The 24,049-nt window shown below is 37.7% G+C and overlaps 3 protein-coding genes across 4 annotated transcripts; 1 reads left to right on the top strand and 2 right to left on the bottom strand.

The window, feature by feature from the left end:
• Positions 1-349: 349 nt before the first annotated feature.
• vash1 (vasohibin 1) lies at positions 350-6,565 on the bottom strand. Its single transcript, XM_055037974.1, has 7 exons — positions 5,682-6,565; positions 4,506-4,594; positions 4,175-4,231; positions 3,761-3,835; positions 2,982-3,363; positions 2,100-2,209; positions 350-1,688 (listed from the first exon to the last, which is right to left on the bottom strand). Exons 1-7 carry the CDS (start codon positions 5,895-5,897, stop codon positions 1,619-1,621), a joined length of 999 nt encoding a protein of 332 aa, XP_054893949.1. The 5' UTR covers positions 5,898-6,565; the 3' UTR covers positions 350-1,618.
• A 617-nt stretch (positions 6,566-7,182) lies between these two features.
• On the bottom strand, positions 7,183-10,908 carry fcf1 (FCF1 rRNA-processing protein). Its single transcript, XM_055038514.1, has 8 exons — positions 10,798-10,908; positions 9,138-9,202; positions 8,934-9,005; positions 8,699-8,847; positions 8,508-8,580; positions 8,338-8,425; positions 7,528-7,622; positions 7,183-7,431 (listed from the first exon to the last, which is right to left on the bottom strand). Exons 1-8 carry the CDS (start codon positions 10,798-10,800, stop codon positions 7,383-7,385), a joined length of 594 nt encoding a protein of 197 aa, XP_054894489.1. The 5' UTR covers positions 10,801-10,908; the 3' UTR covers positions 7,183-7,382.
• On the top strand, positions 10,876-23,724 carry arel1 (apoptosis resistant E3 ubiquitin protein ligase 1). Of its 2 annotated transcripts, XR_008606509.1 has the most exons (23): positions 10,876-10,936; positions 11,545-11,770; positions 12,945-13,113; positions 14,120-14,340; positions 14,865-14,936; positions 15,056-15,282; positions 16,029-16,266; positions 16,359-16,528; positions 16,669-16,849; positions 16,928-17,172; positions 17,271-17,348; positions 17,424-17,565; positions 17,653-17,774; positions 17,894-17,969; positions 18,392-18,501; positions 18,600-18,779; positions 19,038-19,163; positions 19,989-20,118; positions 20,223-20,281; positions 20,397-20,486; positions 20,588-20,763; positions 21,791-22,098; positions 22,282-23,724. XR_008606509.1 is itself a non-coding variant. In XM_055038513.1 (22 exons), exons 2-22 carry the CDS (start codon positions 11,623-11,625, stop codon positions 21,891-21,893), a joined length of 3,063 nt encoding a protein of 1,020 aa, XP_054894488.1. In that variant the 5' UTR covers positions 10,876-10,936; positions 11,545-11,622; the 3' UTR covers positions 21,894-23,724. The 2 variants fall into 2 exon arrangements, 1 of the variants encoding a protein (XP_054894488.1); XM_055038513.1 differs by having other exon boundaries at positions 21,791-23,724.
• Positions 23,725-24,049: the final 325 nt, after the last annotated feature.

The raw sequence follows: 24,049 nt of genomic DNA, 5'->3' as shown, positions 1-24,049 counted from the left end.
GATAATCTGTTAAAATCTAAAATGCTGAAACCTAACGCTCCCTTACACGCCGTCAGTGTTTTTATTCTCTGGCTCTTCTGCTTTCATTTTACAGAATTAGTGGCTTTGAGTTTCTTTTCCATAAACGTAAGAGGGTTTATTTTTACAGTTCTCAGCCTTCTCTCATTTTTGTATTGCCTTTCAGCTGAGAACATGATTTTCAAGTGAAACTCTGGTTGAGTGAGACACATTCCCAGCCCGACGTCCAGGATGCTTATACTACTTCTAAAAGCTTCATTAATCTCATTAGCTAAGGCATTTGGAAACATGTTATATTCCCACAAGAAGCACACAAATCTAACAGAAACAAACTGATGTGACTCTTTATTTTAAGACTGTAAACTGTGTTTTGACACAAAACAACTGCATTACAGAACACTGAAAAGAAAATGGAGAACACTCAGCGAGCAAATCTGACTGTTGATGGTGGCAACATTCAGGAGAACGTGCAGTGTTTACTGATCACAAACACTGTGGGTACCATAAAACAATGTAAATTCAGTAAAAAATTCAAAGGCCCAGATAAAAGTGCTGTAAAAATTTCTTTACACCCAGTCAACATCACGTAAGGCAAGAGAAAGATGCTACAATTAAAATTTAGACTCAGAAATAAGCTGGTATACCATATGTTCAGTTTGAGTCAGAAGTTTAGATGCTAGGTTTTCACAATGATCCTAAAAAGTCACCAAAACTGTTTTTGGAAGAGACAAAGCAAGGGAATGTCAAGATTCTGCAGTGAGAAAAATCTGAACCATATAAATTTGTGGACTTACACCCAAAGGCTGGGCTCACACCGGAAAATAAAGCAATGATGAGCATCTGTAAACTTCTGACCAGAACTGTACAGTGATTTGAAATAGTTGGCATCTATATGTTGAATGCAATGTTTGTTAGTTAGCAATAAGGGGAATCAATTTAACAGACAGATTGACAGATTTTATATTCTCAAAGGTTTTCGATAGTTCATTAAAGCGTCTTTTTGAACTTGGAGACATATATGTGTGTAGATAACTGAAGAAAATCTTGATTTTTCTATAGACAAAACAGGTTTTGGGGTCACTAAAACCATTTTTCCTATTAAAAATTTAAACAAGGCACAAGGGTAGCAGGTATAAACAAGTTATTACACATGTAGCTGTTGTCTAGTTAAATCTAAGTGATGTTACACTACGCAATCTGTCTTAAACTTACAGTACAGTGATACAGATTGTAGAAAAGCCTAACAGCATAGAGATGTGATATGTAAATTAATGCTTGTACACTTAGCTGTACTCATTCAAACATCATTTTGGGTTAAAGTAGCAAAACTGCACTTATTTATTCATGTAAAAAAAGCAGTCTGCACATTTACTCCCTCTCTTCATAAACTGGGAGCTTTGCCAGCACCAATTACTGGAACTGTTACAGAAAAAAAAGGCCTGTAACATCATAAGGAGAGCTGAATGAGGTGCTTGTTTCAGGAAGAACAGTTGCTGGTGACCTGTTCCAGAATGCATTCAGAAAACAGGCCAATCTCTACTCAAAGGAAGTAAACCGGTAGGTCCATCATGCAGATGTGTAGTAACAACAAAATCCTTCTTCAGACTCTAATCTGGTATCCATTAAGATCGCTTGGATTTTGCTCCAAAACCTTCTTCTCTCCAGAGGGGCTGGAACAAAAACAGAATCGTGATGATTAATTCTTATGCTATTTCTTTCGCCTGGTGCTATGAGCAATTCTATTATTAATACAGTGGAAAGTCTGCAAACCCATCTTAAAATGCCAAGTTTTTATAATGTAAAAATGAGACTTATTTCAAAAGTTAAATCTATTTAAAAAAAACAACATCTTATGTCTTTTCAGGGAACAGTTTAAAAAAAGTTGAGAAAGATTTAATTATTTTTCTACTAAGTTGTAAAACAAGAGAATGGGTTTAAAATAATAATTGTTTTCCTTTTTTCAAAATCAATAAAACTTGCAATTTCATTAGGTAGATGCAGGTCTTCTCTGTCTACTGTACATCAAGTGGCTGTATTGTTTTTACGAGAACAGATCATTAAGTGCATGTGATCAATCCTACCGTCTCTCAACTCGACTGATCCTCCGGACGGGGCTTCCTGGTCCTTTGAGAGGAGAACCCATGCTGTTTCTCCTGTCCTTAGTAGGAGATGGAGGTGCTGGCTTTCCAATCTGCAAAAAAAAAAAATATATTTTATCACTTACAAAAAATTATATTTGAACATCAACAGTTCCTCTGCACTCCCCTTCTCAAATACCCCTAGCTTTAATTTTTTTGTGCTTTTAAAGTTATTGTGCAGTATTCTACTCAGCAGAAAGGCCTCTTACTGATGAATGGAGACATTAGTTTTAATATCCACAATGTGCTGTATCATGGCCACACTCATAATCTTGGCAGAAGAGGTGATGACAGAGAAACATCTCAGAGAAATTGCCTCTCAACCAGCAAATCAGCTTAGAGTCACAGGGGAGCAATAGATCAAAGGAAATGCTGGTGCATCTCAATTATTATGATCAGTAAGTTAATCACCTTCAGTAATTGAGGCCAAAAGGAGATTTAATTTTTAGTAAAAATCATAAACTATAATATTACATAAGACTAATATAAACATGTTTTTGTTTTTTTTGATAAAGACATGTCATGGTGACGTTATGGTCAACACAATCACAGAGAAGACTGCTGACAATGCTCCAGTTGGATCTGAATTTTTTTGCAAAACAAGAAAATGTATCTTCTCACACACAGAACTGCACAGAAAAACACGAGGTGGTGCTAGAGCTCCGGTCCTTTTTCCTCTGGACAGAAAGTGCCCTACTGAAATACTTTTTTTTTTTCACAGTGTAGTGTGTGGCGTGTAATAAATCTCACGCTACTAAGGCAGCTGGCAATTTTATGTGTCACACAAGGTGCCTTTTTAATACTTAAGCACCTGCTGAATTGTACCTTCAGCCTCATGTCTCGAGTGTGTCTCTCCAGCTCCTTCCGTAATTCCTCCTTGCTCAGCTTGTCCACGTCCAGTATGGAGTGTTTCCACTCTATCTGCTCCACACTATGAGGGTCATGGGACACGTACTGGCCAATTTTAATCTTGCGCAGAGTGTGCCAGTAACCCCTGTAGGCTCCTTCAAATTCCTGAACCAAGTCCATGAGTGTTCGAAACTCCAGAGGCTTGAACATGAGGTCGTCCCTTCGGCTCATGCCCAGGGCGCCGAACCGCCCCCCGCTGTGAAGCCCGAGCACAATGTGGTAGAAGTGGTTCCCTGAGAAGTGAGATTTAAAGCTGAGTGGGAATCGCTCCACACCGGGCATGTTGTTGGTGAGATGGCTGCATCAGCATATGTCAAGGAACTCGATGTCTGGAATGTGGAGGCAGTGGCGGTTCTAGACCAGATTTACCAGCCGTGTTTTTTAAGGGGGCACAGAAGAAAAGAATGCATCTTCTGCTACCAAATTAAACTCTGATCCTATCTCAATTTGGCAGAAGCTAAAACTGCAAAGTCTTAATTTTTATTTTATTGTAAAAGTAAAACTTTAAAAGTAGGAAATCAAATTGATCCAAGGGATCGATTATTTTCGGTTTTTGTGGCAGTGCGTCATAAGAAATGATTTAATAATATGTTTTGTTCATCATTTTCAACAACTATTCTTGAATCAAAATCACAACAGCAAATACATTTAACACAATCTGAATAATGCAAGACGTTCAACAGCTTTAAAGATACATGGCAAGGATCACCGCCTCTAAACATTTAATCGGCAGAGCCTCTCTTGTCATCTCTTTAGCGATGTCCATCAGCCTGTGAAAAACAAATATAACAAAGAGAGTTGTGCATGTTATATTTATGTTTGCACAAAACATAAACACAAAATCTGCATGCAATAAGTGCAAAGACACTTTTGTTTTCACCAGCTCAACATTACTTCCATGAGTCAAGGAAATGGGATCTAAATCTAATAAAGTGAGGTCAGGAAGTGTGTTTCAGGCATCTGCTGACTGACATTAGCAGCTACTTGCAAAGCCCAGGGGGTATAGAAGAGACACAGCTAATCCAAATGCATCCCTGGCAGACCATCCCAGTTACCCTCCAAGGACAGAAATCTGTTTGTGTCTTGATTCCAAAGGAAGAGTAACTCACGCAGTGAGAGGACGGCTTTTCTTAATCTCAAAAAACTGTGTTCCTGTGTGATTGTACCTGTAAGATACAGTTAAGGTTGAACTGTTACATGGGCATTAAGAGCAGCACGAACAGAGAGGAGGGTACAGCTCTTTAGTGCTTTGTTATATTCATAGGCTGCAGATTAATAATGAATGACTCTGCACTAAGTGGAAATCATGGTTTTGGTACAGAGTGTAGATAGGACTATATTACTCAAAATCCCTCGTTTAATTTTACAAAATAACCCCCCAACTAACTAATTTAGCATTAAATGAAAGCAATCAAGTACTGTAAAGGCATGGGAGGATACTGTAGTTCCCTGATGTACTTCTGTATGGCTTCCAGCCGCTGTGGGATGGTAGTTGAAGGTTGGTATGAAGGCACACTTGGTACTGGAATCTGTACGGGGGGAGGGTCAAGCAACTGCATTACAACAACAATCACAATATTCACAGCAACTTAAGGCAGTTTAACTGGGTAAAATCATAAATATGAAAGAAAATTCAGAGAGCTTTAGAAGAAACTTGAAGGACAAAAAAAACTATTCAATTTCAGCATTACATAAGAAAAAACTGAAAAAAATTCAATGTAAAAGAAATAAATGACAGACACATAATAAAAAATGATTTCTTAAATAATATTTGACCTTAATGGGTCAAATATTAAGGTCTTGTCTCTTACTAAAGAGGCAAGATGCTACCTCTTCAGTGACACGAGACAAACAACACTGATCACAAGAGTTCATTTTTTATTATGTCTCTGCTAAATGATTTACACCTGACAAGCAGCATTGAAATGCTTTTAGGTCCAAGACCATTCAGTGCCTTATAGACAGATAAGATTTGAAAAACTGTTTAGAACTGGGGGAAGAGGGACTTCTTAAAGACAGGATGACAATGATTTCACTCAATGAAATTAAAAGCTGATTGTATTATCTCCGTGTTTTGTTAAAAAAACCCTCTTTATTCTGGAAATGTTTTGAAGATGAAAGGACTTCATTTAGATGCTAAAATTTAAGTCAGCGATGTTTTATGCATCCTTTGAGGATTTTACCCTCATTAAGTCAAAATGTATTGTATTGTATTTCTGTCCTTGCCTTTTCTGCCTTGAGTTTGAACAAATGTTGGTGTATTCACCCACTGACAGAATGAGCATAATGACTCAGTGATGGCATGAAACTGTGGTCTTTCTGTGGCACTGACACCAACCTGTGTATGATCAGCATCATTATGTTGTAAATATGCGATAACATGTGGTCTTCACTTTCTCACATTAATAATTGCCCATCGACACAAAGTAGTCAAAATTGCATTTTTAGAAAAGCAATTTTGTTTAGACTTTGCACTCCTCTGAATTTCATACAAAGCAGTATCTTGATTTCTCTCTCACTCCCATTTTAGTGAAGTGTGAAATAGTATGACAATGTCTGTGCTTTATGTATTTGAGCAATTACAATTGATGAAAGGACTTATATGTTTGTTTTTACCTTGGGCAGGTCAGTGGCACCCCTTATCTCCTTGGCCAGAACTTCACCACCTGGGTGGATTCTGGCCACATGGCGCCACATCCTCTCCCAAGTCTCCTCATCCATCGGGAGGCCTCCTCTGTTGACGTAGAAAGGCACCCCTCCATCCCTTAGCTCTTCTTCCCCTTCGTCCTCCTCATCCCTCTCCTCTGCGGAGCCCATGGTGGCCCTCAGCATCCCTCCTTCAGCAGGCAGCCACACAGTCCAGATGCAGAAAAGTCCTGCCTTCGGTTCTGTCACCAGTTAATCAGCTTGCAGGTCTAAAGCAGGTTCCAGCAGCAGATGGTCATCTCATGACCTCCAGGAGATTATGGCATCAGTGTCTCACAAAAACAGTCAGTGAGGCTGTTATTAAAGGGGATGGTAAATCTCTCTTTGCTTCCTCAAACTGAAGCAGAGATTTAAAAAGTGAAAAACAAAAGATTTTTTTTAAATTTTGCAACAAATGTTTTACACCTATCAAGCAGTCAGGAGGCCCTCTAAACAGCTATCCATGCTTATTAATGAGACAATAAAGGCAACTTAATCGTGAGAATGATCCTCATAATGAATCTGTTCATCTTTCTACAAGTATTCATATTCTCCCCAATGCAACACGGCCAACGAGTCTGTCAGGTGGTTGACTTTGCAGGCAACAAAGTATTGGAAAATCCTAATTCCCTGTACCGCTGGAGGACATTCACGCCTCAAATTTGCTAAAAATCGATGTTCCTCGAGGTCCCATTTCTGCAACTTTCTTCATCCTTTCAGTCTCGGCTCGTCTTATAAAATCCTTTCCTCTTAATCCAGCCGGCTCATTGTTCCTGCAGATGCTCTTCGGCAGTGGTTTCTGAGTCCGACTAGCGGCTCAGACACTCCCCGAACTCCAACCACTGCGCATGCGCCAGGCTCAGAAAATGAGCTCACTGGTGACAAGTGCTGCATTCAGGTGCTCTTCGTAAGAAATCCGCGAATTACATTTACAGGTGCATCTGTATTAAATAAAACCTCCAAAAGTTGATATACATCAAACCTTAACTCAAGACATGAAACTTAAATATTCCACTGATTCATTACAATCCAAGCCGTTATTTCAGCTAATTTTGATAAGAATGGATTACAGCTACTGAAAACCACAAAATTCAGCTTCTTATTGAAGTTAGAATGTTACATGGGACAAATGACAGGTATTTTCAGAGGTTAGGCTTGGCCATGTTTTGCTCTATATAATCATGAGGAAGTCTGCTGTCCAAAACATAATTGCTAAATACTCTGGCTTGCTTACACCATTGTATCCACATATATTAATGAAAGGTTGAGCAGAAGGAAAACATGTAATGAAAAAGTTGTGCAAAGAAAATAACTTTTTTCATTACATTCTGATTTACTGACATGAATCTGTATGTAGATCAGGGTTGTCTGAGAATTTTATATATATTTTTTTACATTTTCTTGGTAATATTTTAAATAAGAAAAGAAACAGCCGAGTTAATGATTTATTTATTCAGAAATGAAATTGCAACAAAATGTTTGAAGGTCACAAGAGATAATACAATTTGAAAAGCTGAAATATTACCAAACCCACTCCAGCTGTAAGTCAAATCTGAACACATCTGCATTTATACTACAACAGTTGGTAGGAATCCTTAATTTATTTACAAGACTAACTTCAGGGCAGAAATATCAAAACCTTGGAGCACCGTAGTCGTCAGGCATCCTTTCAATGTTATACCTGCAAACAGAAATAAAAAGTATTAACAAAAACATCTTTGTTTAAAACTAAAACATGCAAAGTTTTCAGATTCTGAGACAATTTTATATTTGTTACCTGTGATTTGAGATGTACATGATGGGCACTCCAGGTATCTTTCTGATTCTTCTCTTCAGATCTCTGTCCACAGTGGCCAGGATGTAACACTTGTGCTGCATGAAAAGTTGTATCAATCTCTATATTCACAAACATCACCACAATATGATGTATTTAACTGATTCAACACTGTATCACCTAAAATACTAGTATTTCTAATAGATTGTGTTTGTAAAATGTAACATTCAGCAGAAGCAACTGATGGGAGAATTAGCACTTCTATTACGTAGTAATAAAAACAGTTGTTTGCCAATAATTTGACCGTCTTGTTTCTTCTCCAACTGTGTCAACTGCCCTATTTGTTTGATTATTTTTTCTTCTGTGGTCCTTTAAAAGATTAAGGTCGAATCACATTTCACTTTCAGAATAATACCAACAAGGCAAAACTGCTCACATCTGTTCAACCTGTAATTTTACCCTCAAATATTTTTTTCACACAAAAAAACCCCTCTAATTTGAAATTTTTGTTTTACATCATTATGTATTTATTTTTCCTCTAATCAAAGCATAACCATAATCGATTCCAGTGCCAAAGACAGCCCACATATCCACAGATCAAAATGTTTTTATGTCATGCTTCCTAATAAATGGCTATGGGCTAATCATGAAGTTTATTATACTAATCAACGTTTTGTGCTTCTTAAGTGTTTAAATTTAGTTCACTTGCATTTATTTTAGCAGCTAAAAAGGCTGAAGTTAGACATTTGACCAATTTAGCTATTTTATGCCACTATATTCTTCTGAATGTTTACTGCTATGCATTTATTTTACCTGAGTGACCCTTTGCACCAAACAGTCATCAGCATATGTGCCCTTATGTGCGCATGGCAGACGCTCAAAACGTGGATCCTTAGCTATCCTGTCAAACAGAAAACATTGTTTAGATGGAAAAGAAGAACTACATGCATGTTGCAGAATGAAATAATTGCTGCAGATGATACCTGAGAGCCACTCTGTATTTCATCCCCAGCTTCTCAATCTCAGCCATCACACAGTCTGTGATATAGGGTATACCTGAAGCGAATCACATATCGGGGGGAAAATGATTTAATTTCACCTGTCATAACCATTCAATAACATTCTCTAACAGAGCATGCATTAAGTCTACATTTAGAATTCCAATACTTCTTACATTTGGCATACAGGCAGTCCATCATAGACTGAACAATGTCCAGCTTGGCTTTAATGGAAAAGTTGATGAAATTGGTATCAACAAGAATATGGTATGGTGGGCCAAGTTGGGTGTTGTACTGGAAGAACATGCATGATGGATACTTGGTGCTGCAATGAGAATGAAAAAGAAAAGGTCAAAAAGAGCACAGGTCACAGGTTAAGATACAGTTTATTGAGTTGAGTGGCAAACATACACTTCCCGCTCCTTAAGTTCTGAAGGATCTTTCTTCTTCTTGTCTTTCTGTTTAGCACGGTCCTTTTCTTTTCTATAAAGCAATGGCAAAGTTCAAATGAGCAAGTTTTTCTTTTTCCATGCTGAATCCAGTGGTCAAAGACTGAAACAGGAAATTTATCGGGAAGATATGCAACCAAATTAAACTGCACATTTTAGGACTTACATCCTATGATCTCTGAGATTAATCATCCTTTTCATTGCAGCAAATTTTTTTGTCTTCTGCTTCCCCTGAAAGAAACACACATAGATATCAGACCAAATAAAATAATTGATATCAAATGTTTAGAGCATCAGTTCCCAAATCACTAAGAACAAAACACGCTAATGACAGTTGTGAATTGAAGCATAATCAGTATATCAATTAAATTAACAGCAAAAGTATTGTTTTGCCAACAATTTTTTTTATTTGTTTTATCAATTGTGACATTTTCAGTACGTATATTTTATTATTATTATTTATTTTGTTTACTTAGATTTTTGAAGAGGATTTCAAGGCTCCACACTTTATGGCTCAATCTTAACTTTAGAAATGACTAATTTATAACATCCCTTTGATGTAAATAGTAGAAAAAAAAACAACAAAAAAAAACATTACCTGAGTTCAATTCTGCCTGAAAATTCTGGCTACATTTGAAAGCATAAAACAAACACTCAATAATCAGTCAATAAATTAGAGCATCATTTAGACATGATCACAGTTATTTATTGTGATATTTTTCTAATGTTTCCTTCAATACATTTAAATGTTTATGGCTTGCCGCAAATCAAAGCCATTTTTAAGAAATTTGGAATGCACAGGGCTGCACAGTGGCACAGTAAGTAGCACCTTTGCATTGCAGCAAGAAGGTCCTGGGTTCGACTCCCAGGCCAGGATCTTGCTGCATGGAGTTCGCATGTTCTCTCTGTGCAAGTGTGGGTTCTCTCATGCAGATACTCTGGCTTCCTCCCACAGTCTAAAAACATGACTGTCAGGTTAATTCATCTCTCTAAATTATCCTTAGGTGTGAGTGTGTGCGTGCATGGTTGTTTATCCTGTCTGTCTTTGTGTTGCCCTGAAACAGACTGGCACTTGCTGGAGATAGGCACCAGCACCCGTCCTGACCTCTCTAGGGACAAGGGTGTACAGAAAATGGATGGAATGCAACTTAAGACCAGAAAAACTAGTATTTTTTTAACAAAGAAATGTTAAAAAATGACAATAAAGCAAAAAAAAAAAAAAAAAAAAAGTAAGTTACATGTACTAAATATGTTTTTTTTCACAACCCTCTCAAGGCTGCAGCCACCCCATTACTTTTTCCTTCCACTCAACTTTCTAATTATAGGTTTGAACACTGCACTGAGTTAGCGTCCACCTTTACTAAAGATTATTGTGGTTTACTTTTCCTGTTAAGTGTGATAACTGCGTAGGTCAAGACCTAAGACTTGATCATTAACTTTATTTTTTTACTGGTTTGTGCTACATTCAATTTTTCTGAGAAATGTTGCCCTATATAATCAAAGTTATTCATCAGATTAACAGAAAGCGCCTGAAATATAACGCTGACTGTGCAATAAACATTCTTGTACGAGTTCAAATTACATTTTCAATAATATCCTAATTTATGAATTTAGATTAATCTTATGTTTATAAGGTAGGACTGTAATAATGGCTTATTTTAATGCTGGGCTAACTGTGCTAAAGCTAGTAGGATATATCTCAAAAGCATGTCTCCATAAAACGCTCTAACAACAAAAGCTGAAAAAGTGTAACAAACGAATTAAAAGTATGTCAATTTGAATGTTAATAGGTTAAGATGAAGTAGGAAGAAGTTGATATTATTTACCATATTTCTGAGTTTCAGGCTTTTCGTCTCTGGAATCAACTGCCTTTCCTCTCCTCGTGTGTCGATACTATGACGTCATAAGTAAGCGACCACTCTGTTCAAACGTTCCGGTTGCTATGCTAACGACTGATAGACGAAGGTAAATGCAGTGTTTATTAAGCAAGTAGTACTTGCAGATCTTATTGGCAAATGTACCTTGTTTCATCCCTGAAGTTGTATGTAGTTTTCTGTAAATATATTTGAATGTGCGGCTTGATCACTAGCTAGTATTGGCCCAGAGCTTTCTAAAAGGACGACTGGCTAATCTGGCTAGTTTTAGCGCTGTATTTTCTTTCTGAATGCTGCCGTCGTAGCTGTCAGACTCTGAGCGAGAATTGATGATGTTGCAGTGTAATTGTTTCTCGCCCTTATTGATTTCTGTTTGCCAGCCTACACGTTAAAATAGATTTTTTTAGCTGTCTGCCAGGATACCTTTAATAAATTAAGCTAGCTCAGGCATCTCTTCAGTTTGAGTGTTGTTTTCGAATAGGATTGTAAATACAATCAGATTGAGCTCGTTTTCCTGTGATTTTCCCCTCACCATTCAATTAATTAATTAATGCTTACAGTGATACTTAATTAACGTAGTGTTCCCATTCATTGACAAAATATATGTTATAACGATTAACAAGGTCAAAACAAAGCAGTATTTGTTCAGTCTTCCGGACATTTGATCATTTTGTCTACATTTTTCTCATTCCGTGGTAGGAGTTTGGACTTGTCCAGCGGTATGTGGTAGTTGTGAGAGCACGGAGGGATCTGAGTGAAAGGCTGAAAGATGGTCTGATGGACCGCCGCTTCTTCCTGACCCTTCTTCTCTGCTCTGTGTTGTGGATCTTGTTCTGGGAAGTACGGTGGAAGAAAAGAAAAGAAGGTCAGATTGAGGAATGGCTCCAAGTACATAGCCTTTCTCAATACAGTCACTTATTCGAAGGTACGTTTTTTTTTTTTTAAACAAAAAAAAAGTTGCATATACAGTTGTATATTGCAACTGTATATGAGTTGCAATATACAGAGTTTGTTCTCAGAAATTTCTGGGAAAATCTTTCTGACCTGAATTTTGTGCATGTCCATCGTTCTCAAAATGTTTATCAGTATTTGGGTTAACTGTGCTTTATAACAGAAAGTGTTAATATTAATTAGTTATTGAGAGTTGTCAGTCAAAAGAAATAATGTTGCCAATGTCCTGTTTGAAGGTTAACAATAATTACAGCTTCATTGTTTTAACAGTAAGAAATGTGGTGTAATTTATATCCCTGAACTTACATGGAAACCAGTAAAAATTACAAACGATATTGCCATCAGCCTTTCAAAAATGTTTATTTCATGATTGTTTTCATTTAATTCCATAAAAAACCGATATTCCCTACTGTAGACTACATTTCACCAACAGAGAATATTCTGAAAATGCTTACAGTGGTAATATTTAGCATTAGTACAGTTAGCCGAAACTCTAATTACAATTGACAAGATATTTACTGACACTGCTTTTGGAAAAAAAAAAAATCAGATTTGACATCAAATGCATCATCTTATTGGAGGATATGTGAGCAGAATGCAAGCATGGACATTTAAACACCAAAGAGCACCAAGTATGACATGTAGCAGAACTTTAAATTTTGCACCTCTGCAAGGATTGCTTTTTGAACATATTTTTTCAACACCTCATGCAGACAGAAGTTACAGTAATAGCTGCTAGTAGCTGCCTAAAATACTTAGTAGGTTAACATTTATGTGGTCGGTTGTGCTATTCAGAATGGTCTGTTTAGCTGGTCCAAAAACTCATCATCGTTATTGAACTGCCAGCATTGTATTTGAGGGTCTGATTACACTCAGCAAAGCAGTGAAAATAATAACAGAAGTGTTCATTGCTCTGCTTATGGTGTTAATATAGCAGATCCTTACAATTAAAACCTCATATATCCAAAAGGATATATATTGGATTCACAGTGTCAAGTTAAGAAGGTATAATTTTCAAGGAAACACCTTCTGTTTGTTTTTGTTACCAGAAAGTTGCAAATGCATATTTTAAAGAACAGACATCAGCAGAGACTTGAAACATTCTTATACTTTTGTACATTTCGATGTGATTTTTATGTGTCGCACAGATGTGCAGACATTGGAAGAACTGAGTCTGAGCGCGCTGAGTCGTCTGGAGGAGGTGGTGAAAGAGCAACAGCACTGGAGGGAAATTGCAGAAGCTCACATCAAGCTGCTTCGAGACTTTGCCTTCCAGGAGTGGCTTAGCTCACAGAACCTAGAGCACTACCACCACATGTAAGCAAAAAAGTTGTCACATAAATTCATGAACACCCTATTTAGGGATTAATACTTTAAATGTAATTAGTTTTTAATTCAGGTGCTCCATGTCTTTATGACTTACCTTGTTTTGGTTGTTAGATTAAGGTTTTCTCGATGCTAGAAAGGAATATGTTTAGATATTCACATAAATGTACTATGCACCACAAATCTGGAACAGACTTCCAGAAAACTGCAAAACTGCTCATCTTGATTTTCTCAGAGTTAAATTTAAGTCTTTATTCTGATTTAAATTTAACAGAAAATTTCAATAAAATGTTCTGTTCTCACATTCAAATTAGTTTGACAGAATATTATTGCAAAGCAAAATGTTAAGTACTGCAAAACCTAAGCATCATCCTGAGTGATACTGTGTTACCCTAAGTCCTTGCTCAGATTGGTGTTGACTCTGGATGATAATGTAGCTAAATAAGCTTCAAAATACTATGGCAAGTAATGCTGCACTGTTCAACACAATTTAAAAAGGGAACAATGATGCAATTCTAAAATTGCACATCATGGGGAAGGAAGTATAAACACTACATTCTTTGGTTTTTATTTCAAATGTCATCTTGACCATAAACTTTGAACTCATAAGTACACACGCAGCAGCTACTTTGACAGAAGGTTAGACTGACAATTAAAACTTGCAACATGAAATTACTGTTTAGCCATAAAAAGATAATTTTTTTCTCTCCTTGTCTAAAAAAATATTTAGAATGCATACACTGGACAAGCTGCTTCTTTGCTTTGTACCTTGTTTATTTGAAAACATTGGGGATGCAATCATGCTCAATTTCACATAAACTAGTTTTGCCTAAGGTACGCCCTCCTATGTGCAGTAACAGCAGGTGTGGCTTAATAGACAATAACGTACAGGAGCAGCAGCCACGGTGGAGTGGTTTGTGTAGAATGCTATTTTTAGTTATTGATCTGCACAAAATGCTTTCATTTTATATATTTATTTATTCTTTTCTCACATCAGATTGAAAACCTTGGGTTGTATGAATCTGGATGATCTGTCTCGATTCGACAGTCAGCTGCAGCTCTCTTTAGCTGCCTGGGGTTACTATTACGACGACTACATAAAGCTGTCCACAGGCATCAAGATTCTGCAGACCTCTAGAGGGAGTCGAGACCAGGACTACGAGATTCGGCTGGTGCGCAGCCTTGCTGAGAGGCGCCTGAATGAGAAGTGGTCAACTGGTGAGACGGATTATTTTTCTGCTTCTTTGAGCTGTGGTTGCTTTCCTTCAGCTTTTCATGTCAGGGTGTAAATAAGGGACAGGCTGTGTTTGAATATTTCTGTTGACAGAAAGTTCACTTGTTGAGTGAGACTCAGTAAGGCAGAACAAAAGTTTTCCATGAGGACACTGATGTATGTGTAGCCTCTGATAACTTTAGTGTTGAGTTGCTTGTATGCAGAGCACAGAATTTTGCGTTTTTTTCCCAGTAAACTTATTAGAACAACTTCCATGGTTGTTCTAATAAGTTGTTCAAAATTCTAATGTATTGCAACTAAATGATGTCATGCTCTTGATGTTTAGCTATTTCTATTGTTCCTCAACATTCCTTTCTTTAGGTGTGGTTTTCAGCATGCCGTAGCTTAAGACAAGTCATATGGAAGATCATGATGAAAAACAAAAGTATAACCATTAAAATTTAATTTGATGCTTCAGAAAAAAAATTTCTGTATAAATGTAATTATTGTATTCTTTTGTGTTCCTCAGCGGGAGCTCTCCTTTTTGGCTGTACTGTGGCACTGTGCTTTTTGATAAGGGACCTCATGTTTTACGTGATTGGTGAGTTGAGGATAAGTTGTCGGGTTGGGGAAAAAAGAAAACTAACATGCTGGTAAATGTGTTTGTGAAGCTTTAATATAAAATAATTCTGCCCAGTAATTCCTCCTTTCCTTTGGCAGGTGGAATTACTGTTTCCATCATAGCGTTTTTCTTTACCATCAAGTTCCTCTGTGAGCTCGCAGCTAGGATCGTTAGCTTCCTACAGAATGAGGATCCTGGAAGAAGAGGCGACCGCAGCATCTACGACTATGTCCGTGGCAACTACCTGGACCCTCGTTCCTGTAAGGTGTCGTGGGACTGGAAGGAACCACAGGAAGTAGGGCAGACGATGACATTTAGAGTTCAGGTAAAAAACAGATTTATAAAAGGTATTAAGACTAAAAACATACACAGTGCCTTCAGCATTTTGTCCTGTCACATCAGTGTTTGTTGTTGTTATAGTATTTTTTATGGTCTCTCTCTTTATTTTGAAGTTTTTACTCATTATTTGTAGACAAGCTTAAGCTTTGACAGGTGGCATGGGAAGCATGAGTGAATATCAGTCTTAAATCTCTTTGTTATAGTGCTGACAGTGTGGTTCACAGCCTTTTCTAGGCGAATCTCCACCCCAGTGACAAGCCTATCACAGATTCTTGCAGCTTTTCTTTCTGGATTGACCTGAGTTTAGCTCCACCTATCACTGAACCAACTCTGAGTAGTTTCTCTACTGCCACCACAATGTGTTACTGAGGTGTTAACTTCTCAGGGCAGTTTGCTCTATTTATTTTTACTTCCTGGTAATATAGTAAATGGGGCTGAATACGAATGTATGTGAAACCTTTCAGATTTTTATTTGTTACAAATTTTTTAAGTTGTGCATCCCTTTTCCTGTCTCTTCTTGATTATGCAAAGCCTTGCGTTGATCTGACAAATAAAGTCCACCAAAATGAATTGGATTTGTTGCTGAATTATTACAGACTGTGAAAAATTTAATGGGATAGCAATAAGAATGAAAGACTCTGTATCTACTATAAAACCGTAATGTCTGTCTCTGAAAAACAGTGTTCATAAATATAAAGGTTTTATTCTCACATTGTGCTTATGCTGTTTCAGCTTTTTTACAAGAATGGTCAACCTTTCCCTGCGCATCGGCCTGTGGGTCTGAGGGTGAACATCACCCACATCGAACTGGCTCTGGACATCCCTGTCACCCTGGAGGTTCTGCAGGAGCCGGAGTCCAACGTTGTGAAAGTGGCCTTCACAGTGCGCAAAGCTGGACGCTACGAGGTTGCTGTAAAACTGGGTGGTCTCAATGTGGCCTACAGTCCTTATTACAAGATATTCCAACCAGGTGAAGATAGTTTTATTTTCTTGTGCTTGATTTATGTTTTTTTTTTCAAAGAAATCTCATTACATTTTTTATATTATAATTTCTTTTCACAGGTACAGTTGTTCCATCTAAAACCAAGATAGCCTACCATTTCTCCACCCTGGTGCTAACAAATGGCCAGCAACACACTTTGCAAATTGAACCCAGGGACGAGTATGGAAACCCCACCAGTAACTCCACATCTCTTACGGATGAAGAAAATTACAGTGTCCATGTTCACTCTGTAAGAGAAAACTTCTTGTTCTTTTTCTGACAAAAAAGTCAAGTAAAAGTAAAATCTCGATTTATTTTCAAGCCCTGTTCACAGTGAGTTAAACTTTGCCAGTGTTCATGCCTCTGTTTTGTTTCCTGTTTCTTTTCCAGCTTGGTACTGTGGACGATGACAGCTCAGTTGATTTCTACTGTAAATCAGTTTCACTCAACAAGCAGCAGTGCCAGGTTTTGCTGAAACTCACCCTGAGGAAGACGGGTTGTTTCAGGGCCCGGATCTCTTATAAGGATCAGCCGCTCAGCAATGGGGAGTTTGACATAATTGTTCTCAGTGGTGAGCTTTCTCTGTTTGTCCAGATGGTCGTTTTTTATTAGCCTGTGTCTTCAGAGCCTAACACTCACATCTTTTCAGAGAATGAGAAGTCCAGCGTGGAGAAAAACGTGTCCACTCCAGGCATTAGCATCTACTTCGAGGCGTATCTTTACAACTGTGGCAACTACAGCAGTTCATCGTGGCAGTTACCAGCCTCCTCTCTGCTAGCTCCTCAGAGGAGGCCCTCTATGGGCGAGGAGGATGAGGAGCATGACTCTCCTGTGGAGGGACAACCAGAGAAGTTGAAGAAACCAAAAAAAGTCTACTGCTACATATCGCCAAAGGTGAGTTGTGGATCTTAAAGATTATGTCTGCTTTTCCTTGTTTTGTATTGGATGTGTTTTAAGTTTACTGCAGTGATTTTTGGACATTTTTCAAACAGCAACTATCTGTAAAGGAGTTCTACCTGAAAATTATTCCATGGCGCCTTTTCACCTTTCGAGTTTGTCCAGGAACCAAGGTAAATAAAATGCGACCCCGATAAAGGGCCATTTTTACTTTCTTTTAAAGCTAACAGTAGTCTTTTTCTTTTCAGTTTACCTATTATGGTCCAGACCCAGTTCATAAGTATTTAACTCTTGTGGTGGATGACGGGATCCAACCTCCTGTGGAGCTCAGCTGTAAAGACAGGAACATCATGGCTGCCACCTTCATTCGCTTCCTGCACAAAAACATTGGTTTGTCTCGGCCTGGCAAGGATTTTATTGCTCTTAAAAAAACTCAATAACTATCCCGTGGCAATAATGTCATGTTTTTGTCGCCAGGCGGCTCTGAGACCTTTCATGATAAGGTAAACTTCTTTCAGCGTGAACTCAGGCACATTCACTCCAAGAAACCTCGCACCAAAACCTGCCTAAAAATATCTCGACATGCTATTCTAGAGTCAGTAAGTGTGTTTTCCTTTTCTTTGATAATAAAAGCATTCTTCAAATAAATAGAGTAGTAATATAATCCCAGTAATGTTGTAACAGATGAGATAATTTTGATTCTTGTGGTATTGTGCAGTCATTAAAGGTTACAAGGAACTTCTCTGTGTCAGACTGGAGTAAAAACTTTGAAGTTATGTTTCAGGACGAGGAAGGTAAAAAAAAAAAATAACATTTTTACGTACAGTATCTTATAAAGGTATTCATAACCCCTTGAACATGTTCACATTTTGTCAAATTAAAAAAGCACTTTATTATATTATATGGAGATTTTATGTAAAAGGCCAACACAGTCAAAGTCTGGAAGTGGGAGGAAAGTGATGCATGATCAAGTAAACATCTGAAATGTGGGGTGTGAACAGAGGGTTCAATTCATGCTCCACTGTACTTTTCATTCAACTGCACCTTCACACTGCTTTGTGTTGGTCTATGTCATAAAATCCCAACATCAACAATTTGTAGTGTTATTCAAAAACATTTAGCAGGTATGAATACTTTTGCAAGACCCTGTAACTACCAAGTGTATCTAAGTTAAAGTGATTCATGGAGTTGACGACCATATGGTTTGTTTCTTCAGCTCTTGACTGGGGTGGGCCTCGCAGGGAGTGGTTTGAGTTGATTTGTAAGGCCCTCTTCGACACGTCCAACCAGCTGTTTTCTCGTTTCAGTGAAAATAACCAGGGCCTTGTGAGTTATTCCTTATAAATATCTACATTAAACCATTATATTTCACGTTGGGCAATATATTGCTATAGAAACCAATGAGACCATCTTTCATTCTCCAGGTGCACCCAAACGATGACAGGCCGGCCCACTTACGCCTGAAGATGTACGAGTTTGCTGGTCGAGTTGTCGGAAAATGTTTGTACGAATCGGCTCTGGGCGGAGCCTACAAGCAGCTGGTCCGAGCTCGCTTTACGCGTTCCTTCCTGGCCCAGATCATTGGCCTTAGGATGAACTATAAGGTAGGAAGGTTGTTTTCATTGTTTCATTGACACATTAGGGGTGTCTCATCATTTTAAACATGCTTCACAAAGCCAGGAGACGTAATGTGGTTCTCAGGATTATTTATAGAAATCCAGTCAGCATGTTGTGGTGTTTATCTAACCTGCTATGGGTTTCTAAAACTCTTCCTAGCCTTTAAAATTTGTTTTTGAGATCTCAAGATTTGTTTGTTTTAAAAATGCAAGTTTTCTGTGTCCTTGTTCTGTTTTTCCACTTAGTACTTTGAGACAGACGACCCAGAGTTCTACAAAACTAAGGTCTGCTTTATCCTAAACAATGACGTGAGTGAAATGGACCTGGTCTTTGCTGAGGAGAAGTATAACAAGTCAGGCCAGCTGGAAAAGGTGAGGCAACACTTTGGAAAGGAAGCCCCCTTCTAATCTTTGAAGCAACTTCATCTAGATGGAGGCAATAAACTAAATAAAATTAACCAGATTGCTTGTTTGGCAACAATGTTCTTTTGCTTATGAAGTGGAAAGTGGTGGGTTCATACAGTGGAATTTCTTACAAGCTTTTTCTTTATCTATGGTTTAAAAGCAGCTGCCAAATAAAATTAGCTTTAAAGTCCTGTGGCTGAATTATAAACATCAAACTTAACTGGATTAGTTTCTGAGGACATCAGTTTTTCACCAACTCATAAATCAGGAGATGAGCATGCTGCCGTATTGGAAAAATGTGTTACGTAGATCTAAACAGAAGGAATTGAGTTGTTTCATGTGAAACATTAAGTTCCACATCATTTGTGTGAGAAGATGAAAGCTGTAGAATACACTGTTCTGCTCATTTAGGGCAGGGCACACTACTGTAAACGGGACTTTGCTGCCTTGTTTTATTTATTTTACATATTTAAATATCAATTGATCATTGTGGGAATTAATGAATGATTCATTCCCATACACTAAAAGAGGGCTCTTAAAAGGTCAAGCAGACCTTACATGACATAAAGTAATGTTATTGGAGAAATATACATTCAAATCAGGCATCACAAATTTGTCAATAAAGTTTGTGTTAGAAGCAAAAAATAAATAAAATATTGAGCAGTGCATCTTCAGGTGTTTACTATAATCCATGCCTTTCAAATGTCCTTTGAGTTATTTCACTAGGACATCATGTGATCGGGCTGTTACATCCAACACAAGCTGATGTTCTTTATTGGATTCTGATTGCAGGTGGTGGAGCTGATTGCAGGAGGAGCCCAGATCGCCGTCACCAATGACAACAAAATTCATTACCTCAACCTGCTTGCTCAGTACAGACTAGCCAGCCAGGTGCGGGATGAGGTGGAACATTTCCTGAAAGGTAAGGTGATGTCTGCAGCCACACTCACTGTTTGCGCAAACCGCTTTCATTCACTCTTTCCAGTCATGCTTACATCTAGAGTATAACTTCCTAATTCATTGCAGGTTTAAACGAACTAGTTCCAGAGAATCTGTTGGCCATATTTGACGAGAATGAGTTGGAGGTAGGTGTGTTTTGTTTTGGGACACAAATCAAGATTCAGCCTGACTTGTTATACTTCAAGTAATCTTTAAAACGATCTTCAGATAATCATGTCTGTTTACCTGTACTCTGAACAGTTGTTGATGTGTGGAACGGGCAATATAAATGTGCAGGACTTCAAAGCCCATGCTGTGATTGTTGGAGGATCATGGCACTTCAGAGAGAAAGTATGTTAACGAAGTTCTCTCTCTGAATTACGTTCCGCCAGTAGATTGCTGTCTGAGAAAGTAACTTATTTCTTCCTATTTCCTCTATTTTTCCCCAACAGGTCATGAAGTGGTTCTGGGCGGTGGTGTCCAGTTTCACCCAGGAAGAGCTGGCTCGTCTGCTGCAGTTCACCACTGGCTCCTCCCAGCTTCCCCCTGGAGGATTCAACACACTCTGCCCCTCATTCCAGATCATTGCAGCCCCTACACACAGCACATTGCCCACTGCACACACCTGGTAAGGAAAGACGCACAGTGCAGCAGTGTATGTTTCATGAAGATCAGCAGTACGGTAGATATACAATATTTGCATTGCTCTATCTGCTAAAAGCTAAGCTTTCAGGTAATGGAACCAGGAGAATTACCTTGTTGCTGCAGAGTTACTGATATAATTGTCAGCTTCTGTTCAAATTTACATATTTGCGCCCAGTTATTCTTACATCGTACAGAAAGAATCTTTTTTTTTCTGGATTCTAAAGACTTTTTCTTGGCTGCACAATATGCTAAAGATGTATCATCTCATTAATGAATGCAGTTTACCTGTTGCAGAAAACACCTTCACTGCAATAAGTGTTATTTACGTCCCATGGACTTGGAATACACTTGTTTAATGCAACAGAAAGTTTAAAAAAGTGAAAAGTGATAAGGTGGAAAAGTTAATAAGAAACTATGACTTTGTTTATTATTAAGATCATGAGTATTCTTGCATCATAATTAACTCTGATAATAAATGTTTCTGAGGAGGATGCTCTCCACTCTAAAAATAAAAAGCTCTCATGGAGAGGTTTCTATTATTTATTTATTTATTTTTAAAGGTTTAATTTTTGAAAATAACAGAAATATTCTTCGAGTTGACTTCGTACAAATTCAAAAAATAAATATTTTGTGATAGAAAAACTGTTTTACTCCTCAAAAGCAACTATCAGACCAACAACAGCAGCTGTCTTTTCTCCTGTGATCACAGCAGGAGGCTGACCTGACTAAACAAAAGATAATAGCTAATCTACCACCAGCAATTATTAACATCATGGTGGATTAATAAGAACATTTATCACTTAGCAAATAATTAACCTATCAAACATGTAAATGTGCAGTATTATGTGCCAAACACTTTAACGACAAATGTGTTAAACAACAAATGTTAAAGTATTTGGGTTGTGATTTTACAAAATGTGGAAAAGTGCAAGCATCATGAATAATCTTGTAAGACTTCTGATTTTATGGTGTGATCTCTAAATGTCATCTAAATCTGGCGTTGTGTCCAGTTTTAACCAGCTGTGCCTCCCTACCTACGACTCCTACGAGGAGCTGCACAAAATGCTGAAGCTGGCCATCAGCGAGGGCAGCGAAGGCTTCGGCATGCTCTGACTCCTCCATCACTGTGGTTCCGCTCATTCACATGAAGACCAGCGCTGCTTCACTGCCCCGGTTTTCTGCATTCATTACCATCCAACAGGCACAACATCTCGGCGGTCCCAGCGTGTCTCCATCAGGAGGAGAGAGATATTCAGGAAGTCCTGTTGAACTGAGAAAAAAAAACAGTGGCTTCAGTCAAATAAACCCTGTTACTAATGTATGTACATAAAATTTAATTTAGAAATAGAAACTGTGGGGTGGGTGGGAAACGGTGATACTGGGAATAGTTTTATTTCTGCTTCCCAGAGTTTGCTTAGCTTTATATGCTTTGAAAGACATGATACAGGAACAAAGGCCTTGAGTTTTATTGTATAATAACAGCTTCTTTTGCATTTTGCAGACAGAGGAACACTTTAAGTGCAACAGCAGCCTCTACATGCTGTGGGTCATTCATCTGCAGCACTTTGGCCTTAATCGATCAGGGACTGATATGCGTTTTATGTAAATATGTAAGCTCATTCTTTTAATTCTGTACAGAGTAATGTGTGTGTATTGACATTTTCTTTTGATTTAAGGAGAAGGGATTTAGTTGTTGCTGCATGTATGCTAGAATAGTATTTGTTTTGTTTGTTTTATTTGCCCGTTGGTTGTCAAGATGGAGTTTTAAAGGAAGCCAAGTAATTTCTATTTTCTGTTTTTACCTTTCTGAGTTTTGGGAAAGTAGTTTGTTGACCCATGTTTAATAACCTGCCTTATCCAGTCCCTTTGCCTCTGATTGTAACTAGACAGTTGCTCTGGTAAGGGAAACATATGTGACAGTAACAAAATATGAATGATAGAAGTTTTTGTTCAATCCCTATGTAAGACGTATTTTATTGTTTCTTTGTAAGTCACCTTCTTTCATGTGTTTACCTCAGGATGTCCTCTGACACCTATGCATCAACTGCTCTGTAAGTTTCCACCCTCACTGTAACACCTGTAGCCATGTATTTTTGCATTCTGGGTAATTTGTTGTAAAGCTGTGTACTTTTTGGGAGAATATTTTGCTTTTATTAAGTTATTGTGAAACTATTTATTTTGATGCTTTGAGAGTTGTTGGTACTTTGAGCCAATGGACTTTATTGGTTTGATTTTTTTCTGTGCATAGATGTTGCATTTGTTGCTGTTAAAGAGTTTACATTATCATTAGTCATTTTGTAATAATATGACTGTAGGGGTGTTTGTACTGCATTAAGTCCACTGAGGATTTTTTTATTATTATTTCAATATTTTTAATGTGCATAATTCCCACATAAAGACTAATGAAGATTTACTCTTTGTTGGCTCTGAATTCAGTTTTTCTTCTGAGATTGTTCATTTCAGATGGTAAAAACACAGAGTAATTGTTATTATTATTATTATTATTTTTTTGCTGGCCTTTTGAAACAATAATTACAGATTTGTTCTTTGAGTTGTGCAGTGTTTAGAACTGAGGTGAGAACTGAAATGTGAATATTTCATCAGGGCAACATTTCAGTGTGAACACCGATGGCTGAAAACATTTCTCTGTACGGAAACAAGAGATTTAAGCATTACTCGTGTCATATGAAGCTTCTAAACAACAATGAACAATATGCTAATATTTTTGTTTATGGTTTTATTTTTCCAGTCAATACAATGCTTGAATGGGCTTCTGGGTGAGATGGCCTGAGCGTGACTTTTATTGATGTATATATTGTGAATTGAGGGTGTACTACTTCTGTTTTTTCCTTTTCTAAAGACAAGCCTCTGCAGACGAATGTTCAAAAATTGTCTGGCCTGCAAGTCCCTCATGTATTGGAATAAAAATATTGGGATAAATTAATCTTTTGAGCATGAATTACATTCATATTGAGTGTATATAGTGAGGGTTCCAATTCAGTCAGGAAAATTATGGCATGGGAAAAGAAAATGTAGCATTGAAAAGTTTGCTGCAACAGTTTCATTTTTTTTGTTCTGATCCATCTGTCGTTTCATTTTAAAATTTGTCCATCCATTCCTCTGTTCATTATCCATCAGTTCGTCTATTAGCTTTGATCCATCAACTAGCTAACCTGCCAGCCATGTATACATCCATCTATTTGTCCATCACACATTTCAATATTTGCACAAACTAAAATTGGTGTCTGTAATTTTCCATTTATTTCTCT

Source organism: Poeciliopsis prolifica, unplaced genomic scaffold (assembly GCF_027474105.1).
Source record: "Poeciliopsis prolifica strain line A6 unplaced genomic scaffold, Auburn_PproV2 SCAFFOLD013, whole genome shotgun sequence".
NCBI lineage: Eukaryota > Metazoa > Chordata > Actinopteri > Cyprinodontiformes > Poeciliidae > Poeciliopsis > Poeciliopsis prolifica.
This window is presented reverse-complemented; position numbering and strand designations above follow the sequence as displayed.

Excerpts from the sequence above, each read along its gene's own strand:
- arel1 (XM_055038513.1), top strand. The coding sequence starts at position 11,623 with ATGGACCGCCGCTTCTTCCTGACCCTTCTTCTCTGCTCTGTGTTGTGG. Across the intron at positions 11,771-12,944 it reads ATACAGTCACTTATTCGAAG|ATGTGCAGACATTGGAAGAA; the intron begins GTACGTTTTTTT and ends TGTGTCGCACAG. Across the intron at positions 16,267-16,358 it reads TTACAAGATATTCCAACCAG|GTACAGTTGTTCCATCTAAA; the intron begins GTGAAGATAGTT and ends TTCTTTTCACAG.
- vash1 (XM_055037974.1), bottom strand. The coding sequence starts at position 5,897 with ATGCTGAGGGCCACCATGGGCTCCGCAGAGGAGAGGGATGAGGAGGAC. Across the intron at positions 3,836-4,174 it reads AAAAGCCGTCCTCTCACTGC|GCTGATGGACATCGCTAAAG; the intron begins GTGAGTTACTCT and ends TGTTTTTCACAG. Across the intron at positions 1,689-2,099 it reads ATCAGTCGAGTTGAGAGACG|CCCCTCTGGAGAGAAGAAGG; the intron begins GTAGGATTGATC and ends TTTTTGTTCCAG.
- fcf1 (XM_055038514.1), bottom strand. Across the intron at positions 7,623-8,337 it reads TGGTGCAAAGGGTCACTCAG|CACAAGTGTTACATCCTGGC; the intron begins GTAAAATAAATG and ends CTTTTCATGCAG. Across the intron at positions 7,432-7,527 it reads ATGTACATCTCAAATCACAG|GTATAACATTGAAAGGATGC; the intron begins GTAACAAATATA and ends TTCTGTTTGCAG.